Consider the following 18,478-nt stretch of genomic DNA (forward strand, 5'->3'; position numbering starts at 1 on the left):
ATGATCAGTGCAGGCATATGTATTATACCAAACTATTCTATTCTCTATATTATAATTATGTAGGCATTAGGATTCATTCCCTAAAAATAAATGTGTAAAAAGTGTTTTTACATCTACCCAGAGGTACTGTATGGAGACATGCATATGTTTTCATGCCTATCTTTCTGTATTCTGAACCATTCTCAGTCTAGATTCAAGTCTTGCCTTGATCAAATTCAAATTAGAAAAGGTACACCTTCTTGAAATGGATTGTTTTAGAGGATTGAATAAATAAAAAGAATAGAACAAAAACTCCCTGATCAAATTGGTAGGCCACCCAGTGGGTGTGCTGTCTGGGGTTTAATTCAAACGTATGCAGTGTGCAATGGAACCGCTCCCGCAGACGACCTTATACGCCTCCATACCAACTACTGAGAAGTGCAGAGGAAAGGCATACATTTCCTGATTATGAAATCAGCCCCATAAACCCTATTCTCATGCTACCTGGCCTCGTAAACTTAGGATGTCTTTTTAACCGTCCGATTTGTTTGTTAGTGCGGTAGTTTACTGGCAAAGGGAACTTTTACCGAATTCTGATTATCAACACTCTCTGGTGTTGGAAAAGCGTAGCGGGTTAGTTCAATAACCTAAAAACCGGACTAATAGGTCATTTACAGTACAATCAAATAAATCATTCATCAACATTGTTAAAAAAAAATGCTACGGGAGACAAATCCTGCATACCATTAAAAGGAAGAGGGGGAAAGAATCTTGTCCTGGCATGACATTCATAATTAGTGTTGCATCCAATTTTCACAATGGTCCCGTTTGGCTGCGGAAGACTGGACTACACATTGCCACATGACAAAATCAAAACGACAGCACACAAAATACACAGTGAGGGAGGCATTTTTTTTTTAACATTCTTAAATAATCAAGTATTTAAAACAAATCGAAGAGTAGCACTCCGATCCGTGGGTTTTAGAGACTTTGCAGTTTGTTTTTTAGCAGCCGGAGGAAAGTTAGCGGTAGGTAGCTATAGATTGCTAGCTCGTTAGCGGGGTCAGTGCAGACAGCTGGTGTTGTACTGGAAGGAAGCCATTTGCACGCGACCCCGTAACCTTTGAACCTCCAGGTCGTGGAAGTAGTCGTCGTCGTCGTTCTGGACGATAATCTTCTGCAGCTCGCCTATCTCCCTCTCCATCTTGGAGCGCAGCTCTCGCTTCATCTTCTGAAGGGCCTGCAGAGAGAAACGTTTTAATATCCTGACCCAATACCGTAGGATGTATGAAGTAGTCACATGGTGAACCCTGAATAAGTTCACCTGTAAAGTATGATCACTCATCTCAATCTCCCCAAATTGTGCAGACAAAGTACAGGTATATGTAGTAAATTGTGTGTGCATTAGCATGCACTTACCTTTTCTTGGGCCTTCTTCCGTACTTGGATATCCTGTCTCTCTATAGCGAGAGTTTCGGCCAATAATGAAAACTGAAAGACGGCAGAACAGCGTGGAATTAGCTTTCAGCTGTCCAGTTCTTTCACATCAATGCAGATGGAGGAACAGAAACAAGATCAGGAAGCCGTTTCTTGGTCTTACTCTCCTACTACTTCCGTATAGCGTATGTGTGTTAATATGAAATAGGGTCATGTGTTGGTTCTACCTGGTCCTTGTAATAGTTCTCCATAGATTGGATCTGGTCTCTGTGTTTGTTCTGGTGCTCCTGGCGCTGGTCCTTGGCGTAGGCCCTCTGCTCTCGGAGACGAGCCTTCTGCACCTCCAAGCCCTCCTCAAACACCTGCTTAAACATCTGGAACACAACACACACACAATCATTACATGTGTTTGTATAGTCATTGTGTTCATGACCTGTTCACTTTTGACTTTACAATGGAGCTAAATACATGACAATACAAATCTTCCCTTCAAAAAATACATGGATGGAAAATGGAATGGAAAGTAGAGTGTTTGAAGCGTTGAAACATGAAATTCTAGGAGCGTTGAAACCGTGTTGGGGGATCCAGGCTCAGCGCGGCGTCACTAACTGACCCTCTCCTCTTTCGTGCGGGCCCTCATCATGCGTGCGCGGAGCTGGACGTGGTAGTCACCGTGGTACTTCTTGGCCCGGGCGATCTGCTGCCTCTGCTCCTTCAGACGGTTCTGAGTCGACTTCTGTTGCTGGATACGCTCCTTAAAATCCCTCTGGAGGGGAGAGGAGCGAGACGGCTGTACAGTTAGAGGGGCTGTTTGTATTACTGCTTGGTGTGTTTGAGAATGTGTGAGAGACATAAGACTGGGAATATGTGTGTGTGTCTAGCCTACATGTATGCTGAAGCTCGTGCATGTTTTGAGTGGCTCACCAGGCGTCTGTTGTGTTCTTGCTCTTTGCGGATGATCTCCCCAAGCAGGTCATGTCTCCTCTGAGCCTCTTCCACCTGGAGAGAGAACATTGACGAGTTAACGGGAGGAGATCGAGGTGGAAAAGTTGCAATGGTGAACCCTGGTCTCTGGGGGTATTATGGGGTCTTCGCCCAATCACAGGCTCCGCACTTAGACATCTGTTTTAACGTTACAGACAGGTAGGAGACTTGCAGAGATCCATCTGGCAAGCCAGGCTAAAACCTCCCAGCTCTCCCTGTGGTTTATATGGTGGATAGTGTGTTATAGCACCCCCCACCTGGCTGGTGAGTTTAGTGCGTGGCCCCTGCCTCTGGCTGTCCAGGGAGAGGGAGGCGTTGAGGCGGTCCACCTGGCCCAGCTGCTGCTGCCACATCCTGCCCAGGGCGTGGGGAGAGAGGTGCAGGTGGGGGAACTCCTCCAGGAGCAGGGGGAGCAGGTCGTTGTCCTTCACCTTCACTGGAAGACGGGGAAAAGAGAGAGAAGCACAAACGGTTAATATAGAGGGACAAATCCATACCGTGCACTCAGACTAATGCGCAAATCCATATCAAGCTCTTTCTCCTAAGGCATATGTAGTTTTGATGGGGATTGAATAGACAGCCACGTAGGCATCCTCCATATTAGTTTCACCGAGGCCAATGCTGCGTTTTTAGTTCAGGGCAAATGAAGGAGAGGAAGCCACTTTGTACTTTGATTAGATTTGAGTTGATACGGTCTCCATCTCACTGGCAGAGACTCCAGCTTGGGGGTCTTACTTGGTGGGGCTCTCCTGGTTTTGTCCTGTCGCCTGCGGCCCGGAGTTGGTTGTCTGGTCCTAGGGGAGCGGTGTCGGGCTGCTGTGGTGTACACCTGGGACGGTTTGGTGGTTCGGGGAACATCTCTCAGTATGGCCTCTCTGTACTCCCTCTCCTACAGGGCAGAAGCACACATAGACCGTCTGCTGTAGATAATATTGGGACACACAGTCTCTCTATTGCAGTCTCTGCCAGAGGGCCGCTGTCTACACAGTCACATGGTGTCTAACGCACACAGCTCCCCGGGGCTAGATCTGATGCTCTCTCCCCCTCCCTCTCTTACCGCCTCCTGCGCTCTGGTTCGTTCCTTGGCCATAGCAGCCCGTTCTCTGTCCTCGTACACTTTCAGCTCCTCCTCATAGGCTTTTTCCAGCTAGAGAGAGAGAGATGTGTACACACCAACTATGTTGGACCGTTCAACTTGTCTCTTTTTAAAAAAGGTGACCATCTTTATACTGAATATGGCGTTGGTCAATGTGATGATGTGGCAATTCCCTCTGACCTGGCGGTGTTTGTGTTGAGGCTGTAGATGGCGGAGTTGTCGTTGGCGCGTACGGGTGTGTCTCTGTGTGACCCCTCCACTCACCGCCTCTCTCACGGCTCCCTCTAGCTGACCTGAAAGGGAGCGGCGGGCCCTGGGAGGGGAGGGGGACAGGGAGCGGGTACAGGGGGATGTGGGTGCTCGCGGCGTACCTGGGAGAAGGGTCAGAGGTTTAAAGGTTAAAGCCGAGGAAATGTTAAATCATAGAGTTGGTCAATAATGACTTATTGTAGTTCGACATTCAGGCTAGTCAACCGTGCTTTTGTTGGAGAAGTGTGGTGCAATCTGGGACCGTATCCACAAAGCATCTCAGAGGAGGAGTGCTGATCTAGGATCTGCCCATACAATCGTACTCCTTCTGATCTAAAAGGTTAAACTGATCCTAGATCTGAGATGCTGTATGAATACGGGCCCTGACGTGATTGAAGAGGTGGAGTGTATGTACCCGTTGTCCTCCTTGGGGGCCTGCGACACTCCATGACACTGTCACTGTGGTGGGACTGTTTGTCTTCCTCCTTGACCTCGTCGGGCTCTCCGCTCTCTCCTAGCGCTCTCTTTAACATCTGACGAGTGGAAACACACACACAGACGTTATAACCTAGATTTACATTGCTGAGATGCCGGGGGTGACACAATCCCAGCTCCCGACACCTTAGCCGTTTTTCCTCACACACAATTTCGTGGTGCGATGAATGGTCAGCCGGGACGCACGCAAAGTGAAGGCACGTCGGGTGGGAAGATTCTCCGGGTGAATGGGACTGTAAGGCATCCGACACGCGGTGAGACTGCTCCGAACTCGTCTCGTATCCCCACAATGTAAATATAGCTTGACACACAGTCATTAGACTAACCAGTAAGGTCCACATAATGACAAGTGCGTCTCACACACACACACACACACACACACACACACACACACACACACACACACACACACACACACACGAGTACCACTCACCAGGTCCAGCTCCTCTAGTCGTCGGGACAGCTTCTCAGACATGTGGTGCAGCTCCCGTTCTGCCTTCCTGTTTCTCTGTCTACGCCAGGAGAGAAGCTCCTCACAATCCTCCTCCTCTAGTACCCTGCTACTGCTGACAGGAGAGAGGGAGGGGGAAAGAGAGGGAGCAAAAGGTAGAAAGAGATATTGGAAGAGTAAGGGTGAGGCAGGGAGGTGAATGTTAGATTGAGTGGCCTCTGTGTGTAACTAACTTATGTGCATGTATATTGCTTTTCTCGCTATGCATCTACAATGCTATTCTAACCACCTCCCATTGTGTTGTTCTTACCTGATCCCCGTCCGCCCCCTGTGAGCCCAGCTGTCCTGCTGCGTGAAGGTCTCTTCCTCAACTTCTTCCTCAGTGTCCAGTGGTGCCCTGTCCTCCAGCTCATCCTGCCGGGTGAGGAAATGAATGTCTGGCTGTGTCCGGAATAGAACCCTCCTGGGCCCCACACTGGTAGGCTATAGAGAAAGAGGCAAAAAATGCAACAATTTACTCCTTAATTAGCTGTAAATTGAACATGCATTAGCAAATAATTAGATTTGAATGAGGCATGAGGTAGACTTCAACTATTGAATTAGCCCTCATTTGAGGCATTGTAACTACAACACTCTAGAGGGCGAGCGGTTCGCCGTGCCTTACCTCCGGCTGCTCCTTGGCCTCCTCTAGCCTGGCCTTGGTTTGACTGGACACAGACTTCTCACTCTCCACTACAAATGAAAAGCATGGAGGAATAAGAGGTTGAATAAGTGAAATTGATACATGGTGTGGAGCTGCTACACATTTATTTTCTGATGCATTGAACAGCGTGCATCACCGGGTGAGTGGTTGAAGGCTGGCGAGCGCACTCCATTGGTAACTGTGTCAGCCACTGGCCTTGGGGACTGAAAAAAAAAATAAAAGAGAAAGATGGTCATTCATTAGACAGAGAAAAGGGGTGGATGCATTTCCACTCAATGGGGGAGGGAGAATTCACAATCAAACTGACAAAAGAGAACCCAGCAGGAGGAGGAGTCTCAGTGGCTAGCTAGCGGATGCTAACGACATATCACACAAAAGATGCACGGCGTTAACTACCGCTACCAGGAAATGACCGGGAGTCGATATAACGCATTGAAATACCAGTGTCACAGGCGGCAGGTCGTCTAGCGGTTAAGGTCACTGGTTCGAATCCCCAATCTGTCAATGTGCCCTTAAGAAAGGCACTTAATACTAATTGTGCCTGTAAGTCTGCTAAATGACAAGGCTAAGTGAATACAGTAGCACAGTAGTAGTACACCGTCTTATCATTGTAGTGAATTAGAACAAGAAAGACAGAAAGAATAACAGTAGTGTGTGCAGGTCAATTTGGGTAAATGCTTTATTTCACCCATAACACAGCTCCTTACCATCACCTATAATGGTATATGTGAGCTCATGGGGATTACACACACAGAGTTGAACTCAGAAGTTTACATCCACTTAGGTTGGAGTCATTAAAACTCGTTTTTCAACCACTCCACAAATGTCTTATTAACAAACTATAGTTTTGTCAAGTCGGTTAGGACACCTACTTTGTGCATGACACAAGTCATTTTTCCAACAATTGTTTACAGACAGATTATTTCACTTATAATTCACTGTATCACAAATCCAATGGGTCAGAAGTTTACATACACTAAGTTGACTGTGCCTTTAAACAGCTTGGAAAATTCCAGAAAATTATGTCATGGCTTTAGAAGCTTCTGATAGGCTAATTGACATCATTTGAGTCAATTGGAGGTGTACCTGTAGATGTATTTCAAGACCTACATTCAAACTCAGTGCCTCTTTGCTTGACATCATGGGAAAATCAACTGTACATACATACATATATATTTCTATCCTGACTGACAGGGACTATATCTTTGGTTGCGTCACTGGTCTGTTGCACTGATGCAGTCTTTCTTCCCAGTGGAGAGACTAGAAGGTGGAAACTTGTGTTGGTGGGGACATATGGCCCTGGGTCATATTGGAAATGGCATGTGAATGGAGAACTGTTTCTCAGTCAACTCATTGGCTAGAGGCAGAGCTTGCCAAGTTTGTTGAGTTATGATACGTAGACCATAAAGTTCTCTCCAACTCTAGATGCACCCATGTCCAATTTCTCAGTCACAGTACTGGCTAGTCTTCAGACAGAGCGAGCCCCAGTTGGTAATGGAATAACAAGTGGAAAGCATTTGCAACTGCTAGCGTATCTGGACTTGCCAGAGGCATGCAGGTGGGATGTGACGTCATTCCCAGGTTAGGAGTGTTGTCGCCCATAAACAGAGAGGAGGGACAAGTTGGAAAAGTGACTCCTGTGATGCGTCTCGTGGCCATTTTGTATGAGTCGGCAACAGCTCATCCTTTTTCAGAGGAGGAAGGAAGCTACAGTTTTATGAACTGTACTTGGCTGAGGTCACTTCAGAACGTGTTTCAGAACACAGTCGTTTGCTGAGAGCTTTGAAACACTGATTAAAACGGAAAGTTGATACTGTATTACAAAGCAACGAACAAGAGTTAAGCGTAATTTGAATGGATTCAGCATGGATATATTTGACTAGATGGGCATACCTCCGAGGTGCCAGCGGGAGCCTCCTGCTCCACTGCGGCCCCGCTGCCCAGACCGTTGGCTGGGGGAGACTGGCTACCCGAGCGGGGAGCTCTGTCGGGCCTGTGGGGGGTAGTCTGGTAGGGGGGCTGCAGGTGGATGGCCGAGCGCAGGGGCTCCCTCAGTAGAGTGGCCTGGGTGCCTGGGGTTCCCGGAGCACCCGTGGTGCTGGGGCCCGAAGCTTGTGAAGAGGCTTCCACTGTTAGGGAGGGGTAAAATAGGTAGCTGTTAGAGGTGTAGATTTTGTAGATAATGTATTGTAGGAGTATGTGTACACTGTTCAGTACTGAAGTTCCCATGGTTAACAGATGTTATGGCTATTCATGTCATGTTATAATAGTGTTATGCAGGATGTTTGAACAAAAGGTTCAAGTAAAATCTCATTTTTCTTTCTATACAAATCAGATTTGCCTCTAACTGGTTCACTGTTCTTTAAGTAGCCTACAGTTCTGAATTATTTTCTCAGATACAGTTCTGTACTCCTAGCTATTAATGCCTTACCAATAACCCTGGCATTGTCTAGCGAATATACACAATATCCATACCACAGAACAAAGACACATATACAGGCCATTCATATCCTAAACCGTTGTTGAAGACTATCATTAAAACCAAATGTAGGGACTCATGAGAGGGACTTAGTGGAAACTAATGAGAGGACGGGGGCTTTTAAAAGGAAGGTGACATAATCCTGGGGGTTTTTACTTCCACTTGAGGAAAAAGTAACCCCCTGACCACATAACTTAACATTCCCCACTGTCTCCATAAAGAATTCCATAGGAAAGACAACAAAAAAGACAGGAAAAACTGGATACCTCATCAGCATCATGTGCTGTTTGATAAGCGAAAGGTGGATGAAGTTTGCTGACGACAACGGTGGTAGGACTGATCACCGACGACGAGGCAGCCTACAGGGAGGAGGTCAGAGACCTGGCAGTGTGGTGCAAGGACAACAACCTCTCTGAAAAGATTTGGCATGGGCCCTCAGATCCTCAAAAAATTATACAGCTGCACCATTGAGAGCATCTTGACTGGCTGCATAACTGCTTGGTACGGCAACTGCAAGGCATCAGACCGCAAGGCGCTACAGAGGGTGGGGAGTACAGCCCAGTACATCACTGGGGCCGAGCTCCCTACCATTCAGGACCTCTATACCAGGCGGTGTCTGATGAAGGCCCCAAAGAATTGTCAAAGACTCCAGCCACCCAAGCCAATGACTGTTCTCTCTGCTACCACACGGCAAGCGGTACCAGTGCACCAAGTCTGGAACCAACAGGACCCTGAACAGCTTTAACACCCAAGCCATTAGACTGCTACGTAGCTCATCAAATGGCTACCCAAACTACCTGCATTGACCCTTTTCTGCACCAACTCTCTTGCACCGACTCTGTGCGCACACACACTGGACTCTACCCACACATTCACACATACTTACACTGACACCCAAACACACACACATGAATGCTAACGTCACACGCAACACATATGTTGCTGCTACTCTCTATTATCTATCCTATTGCCTAGTCACTTCACCCCTACCTTTATGTACATAGCTACCTCAATTAGCTACATAGCTATAAAAAAAGATATATATATGTTGTTGATTTACACTTGAGCAAGGTACTTAACCCTAATCCTGTAAGTCGCTCTGGATAAGGGCGTCTGAATGCCATGTAAATACCTCGTACACCTACACATCAACTCGGTACAGGTACTCCCTGTATATAGCCATGTTATTTTTACTCATTTTTATCTTTAACTCTGCATTGTTGGAAAAGGACCCGTTAGTAAGCATTTCACTGTTACTCTACACCGGTTGTGTACGAAGCATGTGACAAATAAAATGGGATTTGATTTGAATCTGAATGTAAATCCAGAAAGACAGAGGAAATGTTTTCCTTTTTCAGCATTCTATGTCATGGGCCAGGAAGAAGCTTTCGGTTCCCGCCTACCTTCTTGTTTGGCCGTGAACGTGCGGGCGGAGTCTCCCAGGAGGATAAGCTCATTGGTCGAGCCCGTCTCCTCCGCATTCCAAGAGTGGAGGGAATGTTTGCTGCTAGACTGGACGGCAGAGCTGGAAGATCAAAGAAACATTGTAAAGTTACAGATGTATCACTATCAAAGTAAATCAAAGAACAGACCACCCAAACAGTTCAATGGAAAGTGCATCAGTGTGTCTGGTTCGTGTGATACCAGTCCAAGTCAGAACAACTACAACCTGCACGCGTTTCAAAACAGTGCATTGGGTTTCCTGGTTTAGGAACAGAGGTTTACGTCACCCACAATGACTCATTCAGCTTTGTTGACTTTCCAGCCAGCCTTTCTGTGCGACAGCCGTCGGAACAGGCTGAGTAGACATAGTGATGTCACAGATGTTTGTGTTCCGTGTCCAACCTTAACATTCGCAGTTACTGTTGACATTTCTGTTGTGTGGTGTTCCCTGACTGGCTGTTGTGTCAACAGGATGTACCGACTTGCCCTGCACGATGATGACATTTGAAGTGGTCCTGTCTGGTTCAGTTGCTAGAGCATGGCATTTGCAATGCCAGAGTAGTGGGTTCGATTCCCAAGGCCACCCGTACGTAAAATGCATGCATGCATGACTAAGTCGCTTTGGATAAAAGCGTCTGCTAAATGGCATTTACAAGCGTCTTGTCTCGTGACGCAGTGTCTTTGGTTGCATCAACAGAACTGGAACTCTGCTTGAACACAGAACTGAATCTGAAACCATGGAAATGTACATAGAGCCTGTAGCGTGGAATATCTTGAAACACTCACTGCACACTAGAATACTGGGAGGCTCTCTCCATTAGGGACATCTGTTCCTCTGTCTGGGGGACCACTGGCCCTGTAGGGAGGGGGGCATCCTCCACAGGAACACCGTTTGGTTCCTTGTCTGGAGGGAGGAAAGGGGGAGGATTTGAAGAAGGGAGGAGAGAGGGATGGGTGATTACAGCGTGCCGCAATGTGGTGACGCTGACAGGCTCCTGCTGTGATGCAATGGGGAAACGAACAAGCTACCAGTCGACTTTCAGACCCCCAATCAGTCCGTAATTATGCAAATATTTAAGTCACATTAACACAGTCGGTTAGAGTAGTAGAATAAGCACTCGGGACATAGTGATCCATAGACATTGGAGCTCATAGACACACTAATGATACAACCCCATTTCCGAAAGCTGAAGTGAAACAAGCAACTGTTCTAGCCATGTTGTTGTGAAAGTGCATCGAAGAGTTCATCTAGTGTGACAGTAACATTATCTGTAGTGACTCATGCATAGCCTATCCCACTAATTGGAAATATCAACAGGTTTAAACTGGAGCCCGGCCGATACGTTATTCTGGGTCCGATACCGGTTTAGATTGTTTTTTTTTGGGGGGGGGGCAAAATTTACTGATACCAATGTATCCGCCGATATACTGTTTTATGCCGGGAAAATTTTAAGAAGTGTTATTTTCCCACACTGTATTCGCATAAATTGCTATTCAAAAGAACAATTGTCCAAGAAATATGGTTCAAAATGTTGATCTCTTACATTGTGAAATGAATGACAATGAGAATGGCTGCAAGTGTTAAGTAAGAATGAGATTCCTTTTTTTCATCCTATATATATTGAATAATCGGTGGAATTATCAGCCAATACCAACATAGCTGTAATAGGCCAGTATCGATCGATAATATTGGTGAACCGCGGTCTGTAGCATCACAGACAAACATTCACAGCTCCTTTCGGATTCATGGCAAGCCACCAACCCTATCAATTTTGATAAACCAGCCTTTTTCACCAGAGCCTTCTTTCAATGCATGTCATTTAAATTTCCAGAGCTGATCATTAAAAGTCTAATTGGTGTTTTGCGATGGGAGAGAGGGCCAGCAGACCACCATTCCACCATAGACGGACACAAAGGCTTGCGGAGCGCTGCCAATTGAATGGGCCAACCGCTTCCCAGTAATCCCAGAGCCAGCCGCCTCTAAACCGGGTTTAGAAAGGCCATTATGTCCACTTCATGTGTGGGTGATCTCACCCAAACAGGGATGTGTCTCACTCAGTGACACAGATAAAGTTTGAGGGAGATGGGGTGATATCAGATCAGGAAGAACAGGGGTGATATCAGACAGGTCTTCTGACCTCATTAGGACTTCCTGGTTAAATAAAGGTTAGCCTAAATGTAACAGTTGACAGGGTAATGGAGTAAAATAAGATTCTTTTGTCTACCTCCATTTTGCGACTCCTCTTCACTGATCTGCTCGGTGAGGTACTCAAGCAGCCCGTCAAAGATCTCCAACAGGTTCTTGATGGACTCCTTGTCCCCTCGTACAATGTTCTCGCCTAGAGCCGGGGAGAGAAAAACCCATTAGGACAAGCCATGAATCAGTGGAACTATAATCAACACCACATTGTTGTCCTTTTAATAGAACCAACCAGTCTGCGTCTTTTTACGGTGAATTTTCCTAAACAAAGAGGCTTGTGTTTGTTCTGAACAAGGCTGTGCTTTGAAATCTAAACAGGAATTTAGCCCGATACCCTCTGCTTGTAGCTAAATAGATCACCTGATTTTCTTTCAGCATTCATCATCGGTTCCCTCTGCTACCGCACGGCAAGCAGTACCGATGCACCAAGTCTGGAACCAACAGGACCCTGAACAGCTTCTACCCCCATGTATTAAGACTGCTAAATAGTTAGTCCTGCTAGCTATTGGTTAACTATTTAGTTATCTGCATTGACCCTTTTTGCACTAACTCTTTTGACTCATCACATAAAACAGTAACAGCAGTGTATCTATCCAGTTGCCTAGTCACTGTATCCCTACCTATATGTACATATCTACCTCAATTAACTTGTATCCCTGCACAACGACTCAGTACTGGTACCCCGTGTATATAGCCAAGTTATTATTACTCATTTTGTATTTATTCCTCATTATTTTTATTTTATTTCTCTCTACATTGTTTGGAAGTAAGCCTTTCATGGTTAGTCTACACCTGTTTACGAAGCATGTGACAAATAACGTTTGATTTGGTCAGATGATTGACTGAATAGCTAGTGAATACCTAGGGAATATAGGAGTAGTTACTAGTTAATTAACTAGTGAATAGTGAGTAAAGAGTAAGAGCCGCTCACCTGAGATGTGTGAAAGGCTGATCTGAAGGTAATCTAGAGCCAGAGAGTCGATCACAGACTGGATGTTGTGGACATCATCCTCCTGACTGCCCGGGGCGGTGATGTAGTCTACACACACACACACACACAGTTCCAAATCACAGCCTCTTGTGCACTTTGGCCACTTACTAGCTCATTGACAAACACAGTCTTGTGTTGACAGGTTTGACGATCATAAGTAGCACTGTGTGGCATTCTTGAAATTGTAAGAATACTCTCCTCTAAAGCACTCAATTCTTGGCCTTAGCACGCAGCGCAGAATAAAAATTTAAAAACGAACTAACATGAGACGGTTGATTAGGTCTCAAAATACACATATTGCTCTTTTGGTGGGCATGTTTGTGTCATGTTTGGTGTAAACTTACCTGGGACTTTCTCCCCCAAGATGGCCTCATACAGGGCGACAAAAACATTGGCATTACAGTCCGTCACCTTCCTCAGTCTCAGGTTAATGTGACACTTGCTAAGGATATCATTCGCCACGTCCACCCAATCTGTAAAAAGGGCCATTACACACTAAATGCAGACCTTGAATTTATGAATAAAGTGCATAGTGTAGATCATACTTCTTGGAGCAGTTATGAACTAGACTACGTTATAACTAAAAGTGGCAGTAATAAAGCCTCTCCTGAAAAAGCCAAATCTTAACCTGGAAAATGTTTAAAACTACCGGCCTCCATCGAACCTCCCATTCCTCTCAAAATGTTTTGACAAAGCTGTTAAGCAGAAACTCGCTGCCTTCCCGAAGCCAGATAATGTATACAAAATGCTCCAGTCTGGTGGTAAATGACCTTTTAATGGCTTCAGACCAAGTATCTGTCCTCGTGCTCCTAGACCTTAGTGCTGCTTTTGACACCATCGATCACCACATTCTTTTGGAGAGATTGGAAACCTTAATGGTTCCCAAACTTTTTATAGTCCCGTACCCCATCAAACATTCAACCTACAGCTGCGTACCCCCTCTAGCACCAGGGTCATCGCACTCTCAAATGTTGTTTTTTGCCATCATTGTAAGCCTGCCACACACACACTATAAGAAACATTTATTAAACATAAGAATGAGTGTGAGTAGTCATCACAACCCGGCTCGTGGGAAGTGACAAAGAGCTCTTATAGGACCAGGGCACAAATAATAATTGTCAATAATTGTGCTCTTTATTTAGTCATCTTACATATAAAACCTTATTTGTTCATCAAAAATGGTGAATAACTCACCACGGGTTAATGAGAAGGGTGTGCTTGAAAGGATGCACATAACTCTGTAATGTTGTATTGGAGAGAGTCTCAGTCTTAAATCATTTTCTACACACAGTCTGTGCCTGTATTTAGTTTCATGCTAGTGAGGGCCGAGAATCCACTCTTGCATAGGTACGTGGTTACAAAGAGCATCAGTGTCTTAACAGTGCAATTTGCCAAGGCAAGAAACTGAGCGCAGCCCTATTCAGAAATCTGGCAGTGGCTTCTGATTAAATTCTGTGCTGTTTGAAAATGTGAAGAATTTTTTTATGTTAATCACATTTCTATTTGGCGTACCCAAGATGGTAGGGGTACGCGTACCCCAGTTTGGGAATACCTGGTCTACACGGACAAGTTTGTGCCTGGTTTAGATCTTATCTGTTGGAAAGATATCTGTTCATCTCTGTGGATGGTTTGTCCTCTGACAAATCAATGGTAAGTATTGGTGTTCCTCAAGGTTCTGTTTTAGAACCACTATTGTTTTCATTATATATTCTTTCTTTGTTTGTTTCAGATACAAGGAAGTGGATGGCGGCAAATGTTTTACTTTTAAATCTGCTTTATCTTGGCCAGGTCACAGTTGTAAATGAGAACTTGTTCTCAACTGGCCTACCTGGTTAAATAAAAAAATTAAAATAAACTTGGACAAAACAGAGATGCTAGTTCTAGGTCCCAAGAAACAAAGAGATCTGCTGTTTGATTTTACAATTTATCTTGATGGTTGTACAGTCGTCTCAAATAAAACTGTGAAGGACCTCTGCATTACTCTGGACACCGATCTCTCTTTTGATGAACATATCAAGAATATTTAAGGGCAGCTTTTTTCCATCTTCATAACATTGCAAAAATCTATCTTTTTGTCCCCAAATTATGCAGAGAAGCTAATCCATGCTTTTGTCACTTCCAGCTTAGACTACTACAATGCTCTACTCTCCGACTAACCCGATAAAGCACTAAATAAAACTTCAGTTAATGTTAAATACAGCTGCTAGAATCTTGACTAGAACCAAAAAATGTGATCATATTATTCAACTTCCTAGCCTCTCTACACTGGCTTCCTGTTAAGGCTAGGGCTGATTTCAAGGTTTTACTGCTAACCTACAAAGCATTACATGGACTTGCTATATCGACTTGCTCCTACCTATGGTCAAAAGTCACAGGCCTTTTTATTGTCCCTAGAATTTCGATTCAAACAGCTGGAGGCAGGTCTTTCTCCTTTTGAGCTCAATTTGAGCTCATTGTGAGAGACGCAGACTCGGTCTCAACCTTTAAGTCTTTACTGAAGGCTCATCTCTTCAGTAGGTCCTATGATTGAGTGTAGTCTGGCCCAGGGGTGCGAAGGTGAACGGCAAGGCACTGGAGTGACGAACCGCCTTGCTGTCTATGCCTGGCTGGCTCCCATCTCTCCACTGGGATTCTCTGCCTCTGAACCTATTGGGGGCTGAGTCACTGGCTTACTAGTGCTCTTCCATGCTGTCCCTAGGAGGGGTGCGTCACGTTGTGCCAGGTTTTTTTCCGCTATACTCGACTTGAGTGGGTTGAGTCACTGACATGACCTTCCTGTCCGGTTTTGCGCCCCCACGGGCTTGTGCTGTGGAGGAGATCTTCGTGGGCTATACTCGGCCTCGTCTCAGGGTAGTAAGCTAGTGGTCTGTTGATATCCCTCTAGTGGTGTGGGGGCTGTGCTTTGGCAAAGCGGGTGGGATTATATCCTGCCTGGTTGGCCCTGCCCTGTCCGGGGGTATCATGTCCAGTGTCCTCCGACCCCCCCTGTCTCAGCCTCCATTATCTATGCTGCAATAGTCTATGTGCTGGGGGCTAGTGTCAGTCTGTCCTATCTGGTGAAATTTTCCTGTCTTATCTGGTGTTCTGTGTGAATTTAAGTCATCTCCCTCTCCCCTCCCTGACGACCTGAGCCCTAGGACACTGCCTCAAGACTACCTGGCCTGACGACTCCTGGCTGTCGCCGTCCCCAGTCCACCTGGTCGTGCTGCTGCTCCAGTTTCAACTGTTCTGCCTGCGGCTATGGATCCCTGATCTGTTCACTTCACGTGCTACCTTCTCCCAGAACTGCTGTTTTTGACCCTTTCTCTCTCCCAATCCCTCTCTACCGCACCTGCTGAATGCTTGGCTATGAAAAGCCAAATTACATTTACTCCTCGGGTGCTGACCTGTTGCACCCTCTACAACCACTTGTATTATTATTTGACCATGCTGGTCATCTATGAACATCTTGTAGAACAATCTGGCCTTAATGGCCGTGTACTCTTATAATCTCCACCCTGAACAGCCAGAAGAAGACTGGCCACCCCTCAGAGCCTGGTTCCTCTCTAGGTTTCTTCCTAGGTTTCTGCCTTTCTAGGGAGTTTTTCCTTGCCACTGTGCTTCTACATCTGCATTGCTTGCTGTTTAGGGTTTTGGGCTGGGTTTCTGTATAAGCACTTTGTGACATCTGCTGATGCAAAAAGGACTTTATAAATGCATGTGATTGGATTCAGTTTGTTGACAATGCACAACAAAACTGCTCAGTTGGTGGCAACCATCCCAACATGATTGTTGACATATTGGCGGCTAATTTGTGGGCATGGGCTGGCAGGCACAGTATGCTAGCTAACTTGACAGTAGCTAAGTTTAGATATGTTAGCAACACCAACTACAGTGTGGTAAACCAGCTAATACTAACGCAAAGAACACTACTGTAGTTAGCAAACTGGCTATGTATGTTATAGTAACTAGATAGCTAGTTTCAAGAAAAGTACTGGATAACTCCTTAAATAGCCTACTATGTAGTTTTTCTCCTGATTGATATTGCTAGGTACTAAATACAGTAACCACCAAGTTAGGTGCTATTTCTTCTTAGTTAGCTAGTAAATTAACCGTCGTTAGCTTACCTCTCTCATCTTCTTGGGTTCCCATTAGGCATTAACTAGCGAGCTAGCTAGCTGTGTGGTAATCAGTCGAGCTGACAACAATACTGGCTCCCTTGACCTCTGAAAATAGTTACTCGCATTGCTAGCTAGCAGCAGTACGTATTCCAAATGTCGAGGTTAGTCACTCACTGATAAACCTTCAGCATGAGAACAGAAATTAAAAAGGGTGCCGGCTGCCAACCAGAAAGTAATCGACATTTTAAAATGCAAGTGTTTTCTGATTGGGTGGTAAACGGTTTCCACTAGTTACCCAAAACACAAAGTCAAAATGGATATATTGTAAAAATTCATGAAAACTAAAATTTGCTTTTTGGCCTTCATTTAAGGTTGGAGTTGGTCGTGAGCTTAGCAGTGTGGTCAATGTTAGGGTTAGGTTTAAAATCACATTTTAAGAAAATACATTGTAGAAATAGGCGGGGTTTATGACTTTGTGGCTGTGGTAACTAGTGACGACCATGGTAAACTGGTACTTTGTTTCCGGAAGTAGCGTATAAACGATCGAGAAAATTGGTTCCTTGTCCTCTTTTTTTCTTTCTTCTAGTTAGTCCAGTTGACTCTTCTGTTATTTTATAAGATAGCCCGGACAGACATTTAATAAATTAACCATATATTTTTTAAATATCACACGGTAGACAGGGTGTTCTTCCGAGTATCTGTCTTAAAGTAGTTCCCAGAGTTTCTAAGCCCAGAGGCCCAACATCGCGAGACTTCCGGGATGGCTAGCGAAGCAGACCAGGACTGGGTTTGGGGTTTGAGAAGAAATTAAATTGTACACTACAGGGATTTTTTTTGTCGATATTCAGAAAGTTCGCATAGAAAATAGATGCGACAATTGCCTGCTAACAAAGTAACTTTTTTTTTTAGATGTTTTCGTGTCTTAAAAATGTTTTACTTTTGTTAAATAATTTGTACACAGTTTAAATGGCTTTTACAGATTTGATGTTTTTACGAGGAAAAGTAATTTTATTCATGGTTGTTTCTATTGTTTTTAACAACATGTACTTTTTAACAAATTTAAATGTAATTCAAATGCTGTTTTTATGCTTTTATGTCGTTTTTATATGTATAAACTGATATACAAAAATATATATGAGCTGTTTTTAAAGGAAATGTGAAAACATTTCCAAAATTAAAAAAATGGCCTGCTAGGGTGCATTTAAATTCTAACAAGCAGTCATTGTAGAGAATCATTGTACCATCTAAACCAGTGTTTCCCAACCCTGGTCCTCGAGTGCCGCAGCAGTTTCCATTACAGGTTGCACATTTTTTTTAACATTGCTTTTGTCTAATTAATCTGGGCCTATGGAAACAGAAGTGAAAAATGATTCCTTAGTTGTTAATATAAAGGCATAATCTAGATTCGAGACAATGTCTTAAGTAGTTGAACATGTTATTACTCCAACCTCTTGAAAGTGACAAACTGATACTTTCTCATTTTCGTAAAACAAACATTGCATATGGAAGGAGTGCCTTTCGATTCGACTGCCTGCACATGCGCAGTCCGTTAAAACCGATGACGTCTGTTTCTGCGCATGAGTTTAGCTAGCCAAAGTCGCCTTAACGTCGCCAACAAGTGGGATCTTGGTTTTCTATTAGAGAAGCAGATTCTGCCTGTCTTTGGTATCCATTATCTGTTGACTGTATTAAAATGAACATTGGTCAAATTTTATTTGAAGATATGTGTTAATTGCAAACGTTGGGGGTGATCACTATTTGCTTTTGTACATATTTGGTTCCCATTGTTTTGTTGCTTCTTTCAGTAGACTATTGAGTAGAAGTTGTAGCTAATGTAGTGTTCCTGTGTAACCACAATGTTGCGTCTACTA

At 44.6% G+C, this 18,478-nt stretch overlaps 1 protein-coding gene across 2 annotated transcripts; it reads right to left on the minus strand.

Annotated features, from left to right (window-relative positions):
* Positions 1 to 299: 299 nt before the first annotated feature.
* LOC106588316 (centrosomal protein of 95 kDa) lies at positions 300 to 17,328 on the minus strand. Of its 2 annotated transcripts, none has more exons than XM_045706031.2 (21): positions 16,614 to 17,328; positions 12,852 to 12,980; positions 12,448 to 12,555; positions 11,542 to 11,655; positions 10,103 to 10,220; positions 9,277 to 9,398; positions 7,288 to 7,523; positions 5,531 to 5,597; positions 5,356 to 5,423; positions 5,002 to 5,174; positions 4,674 to 4,803; positions 4,161 to 4,278; positions 3,677 to 3,867; positions 3,458 to 3,547; positions 3,136 to 3,289; positions 2,658 to 2,836; positions 2,341 to 2,415; positions 2,030 to 2,182; positions 1,644 to 1,790; positions 1,399 to 1,470; positions 300 to 1,219 (listed from the first exon to the last, which is right to left on the minus strand). In XM_045706031.2, exons 1-21 carry the CDS (start codon positions 16,636 to 16,638, stop codon positions 1,043 to 1,045), a joined length of 2,646 nt encoding a protein of 881 aa, XP_045561987.2. In that variant the 5' UTR covers positions 16,639 to 17,328; the 3' UTR covers positions 300 to 1,042. The 2 variants fall into 2 exon arrangements, with proteins under 2 accessions (XP_045561987.2, XP_014032663.2); XM_014177188.3 differs by having other exon boundaries at positions 4,674 to 4,806; positions 16,614 to 17,327.
* Positions 17,329 to 18,478: the final 1,150 nt, after the last annotated feature.

Source organism: Salmo salar, chromosome 02, assembly GCF_965601325.2.
Source record: "Salmo salar chromosome 02, fSalSal1, whole genome shotgun sequence".
NCBI lineage: Eukaryota > Metazoa > Chordata > Actinopteri > Salmoniformes > Salmonidae > Salmo > Salmo salar.

Coding starts and splice junctions, on each gene's coding strand:
- LOC106588316 (XM_014177188.3), bottom strand. CDS start 16,638: ATGGGAACCCAAGAAGATGAGAGAG. Junction 5,424..5,530: donor AGCCTTCAACCACTCACCCG/GTGATGCACGCT, acceptor TTTCATTTGTAG/TGGAGAGTGAGAAGTCTGTG. Junction 1,220..1,398: donor GGAAGAAGGCCCAAGAAAAG/GTAAGTGCATGC, acceptor TTCTCTCTGCAG/GCCCTTCAGAAGATGAAGCG.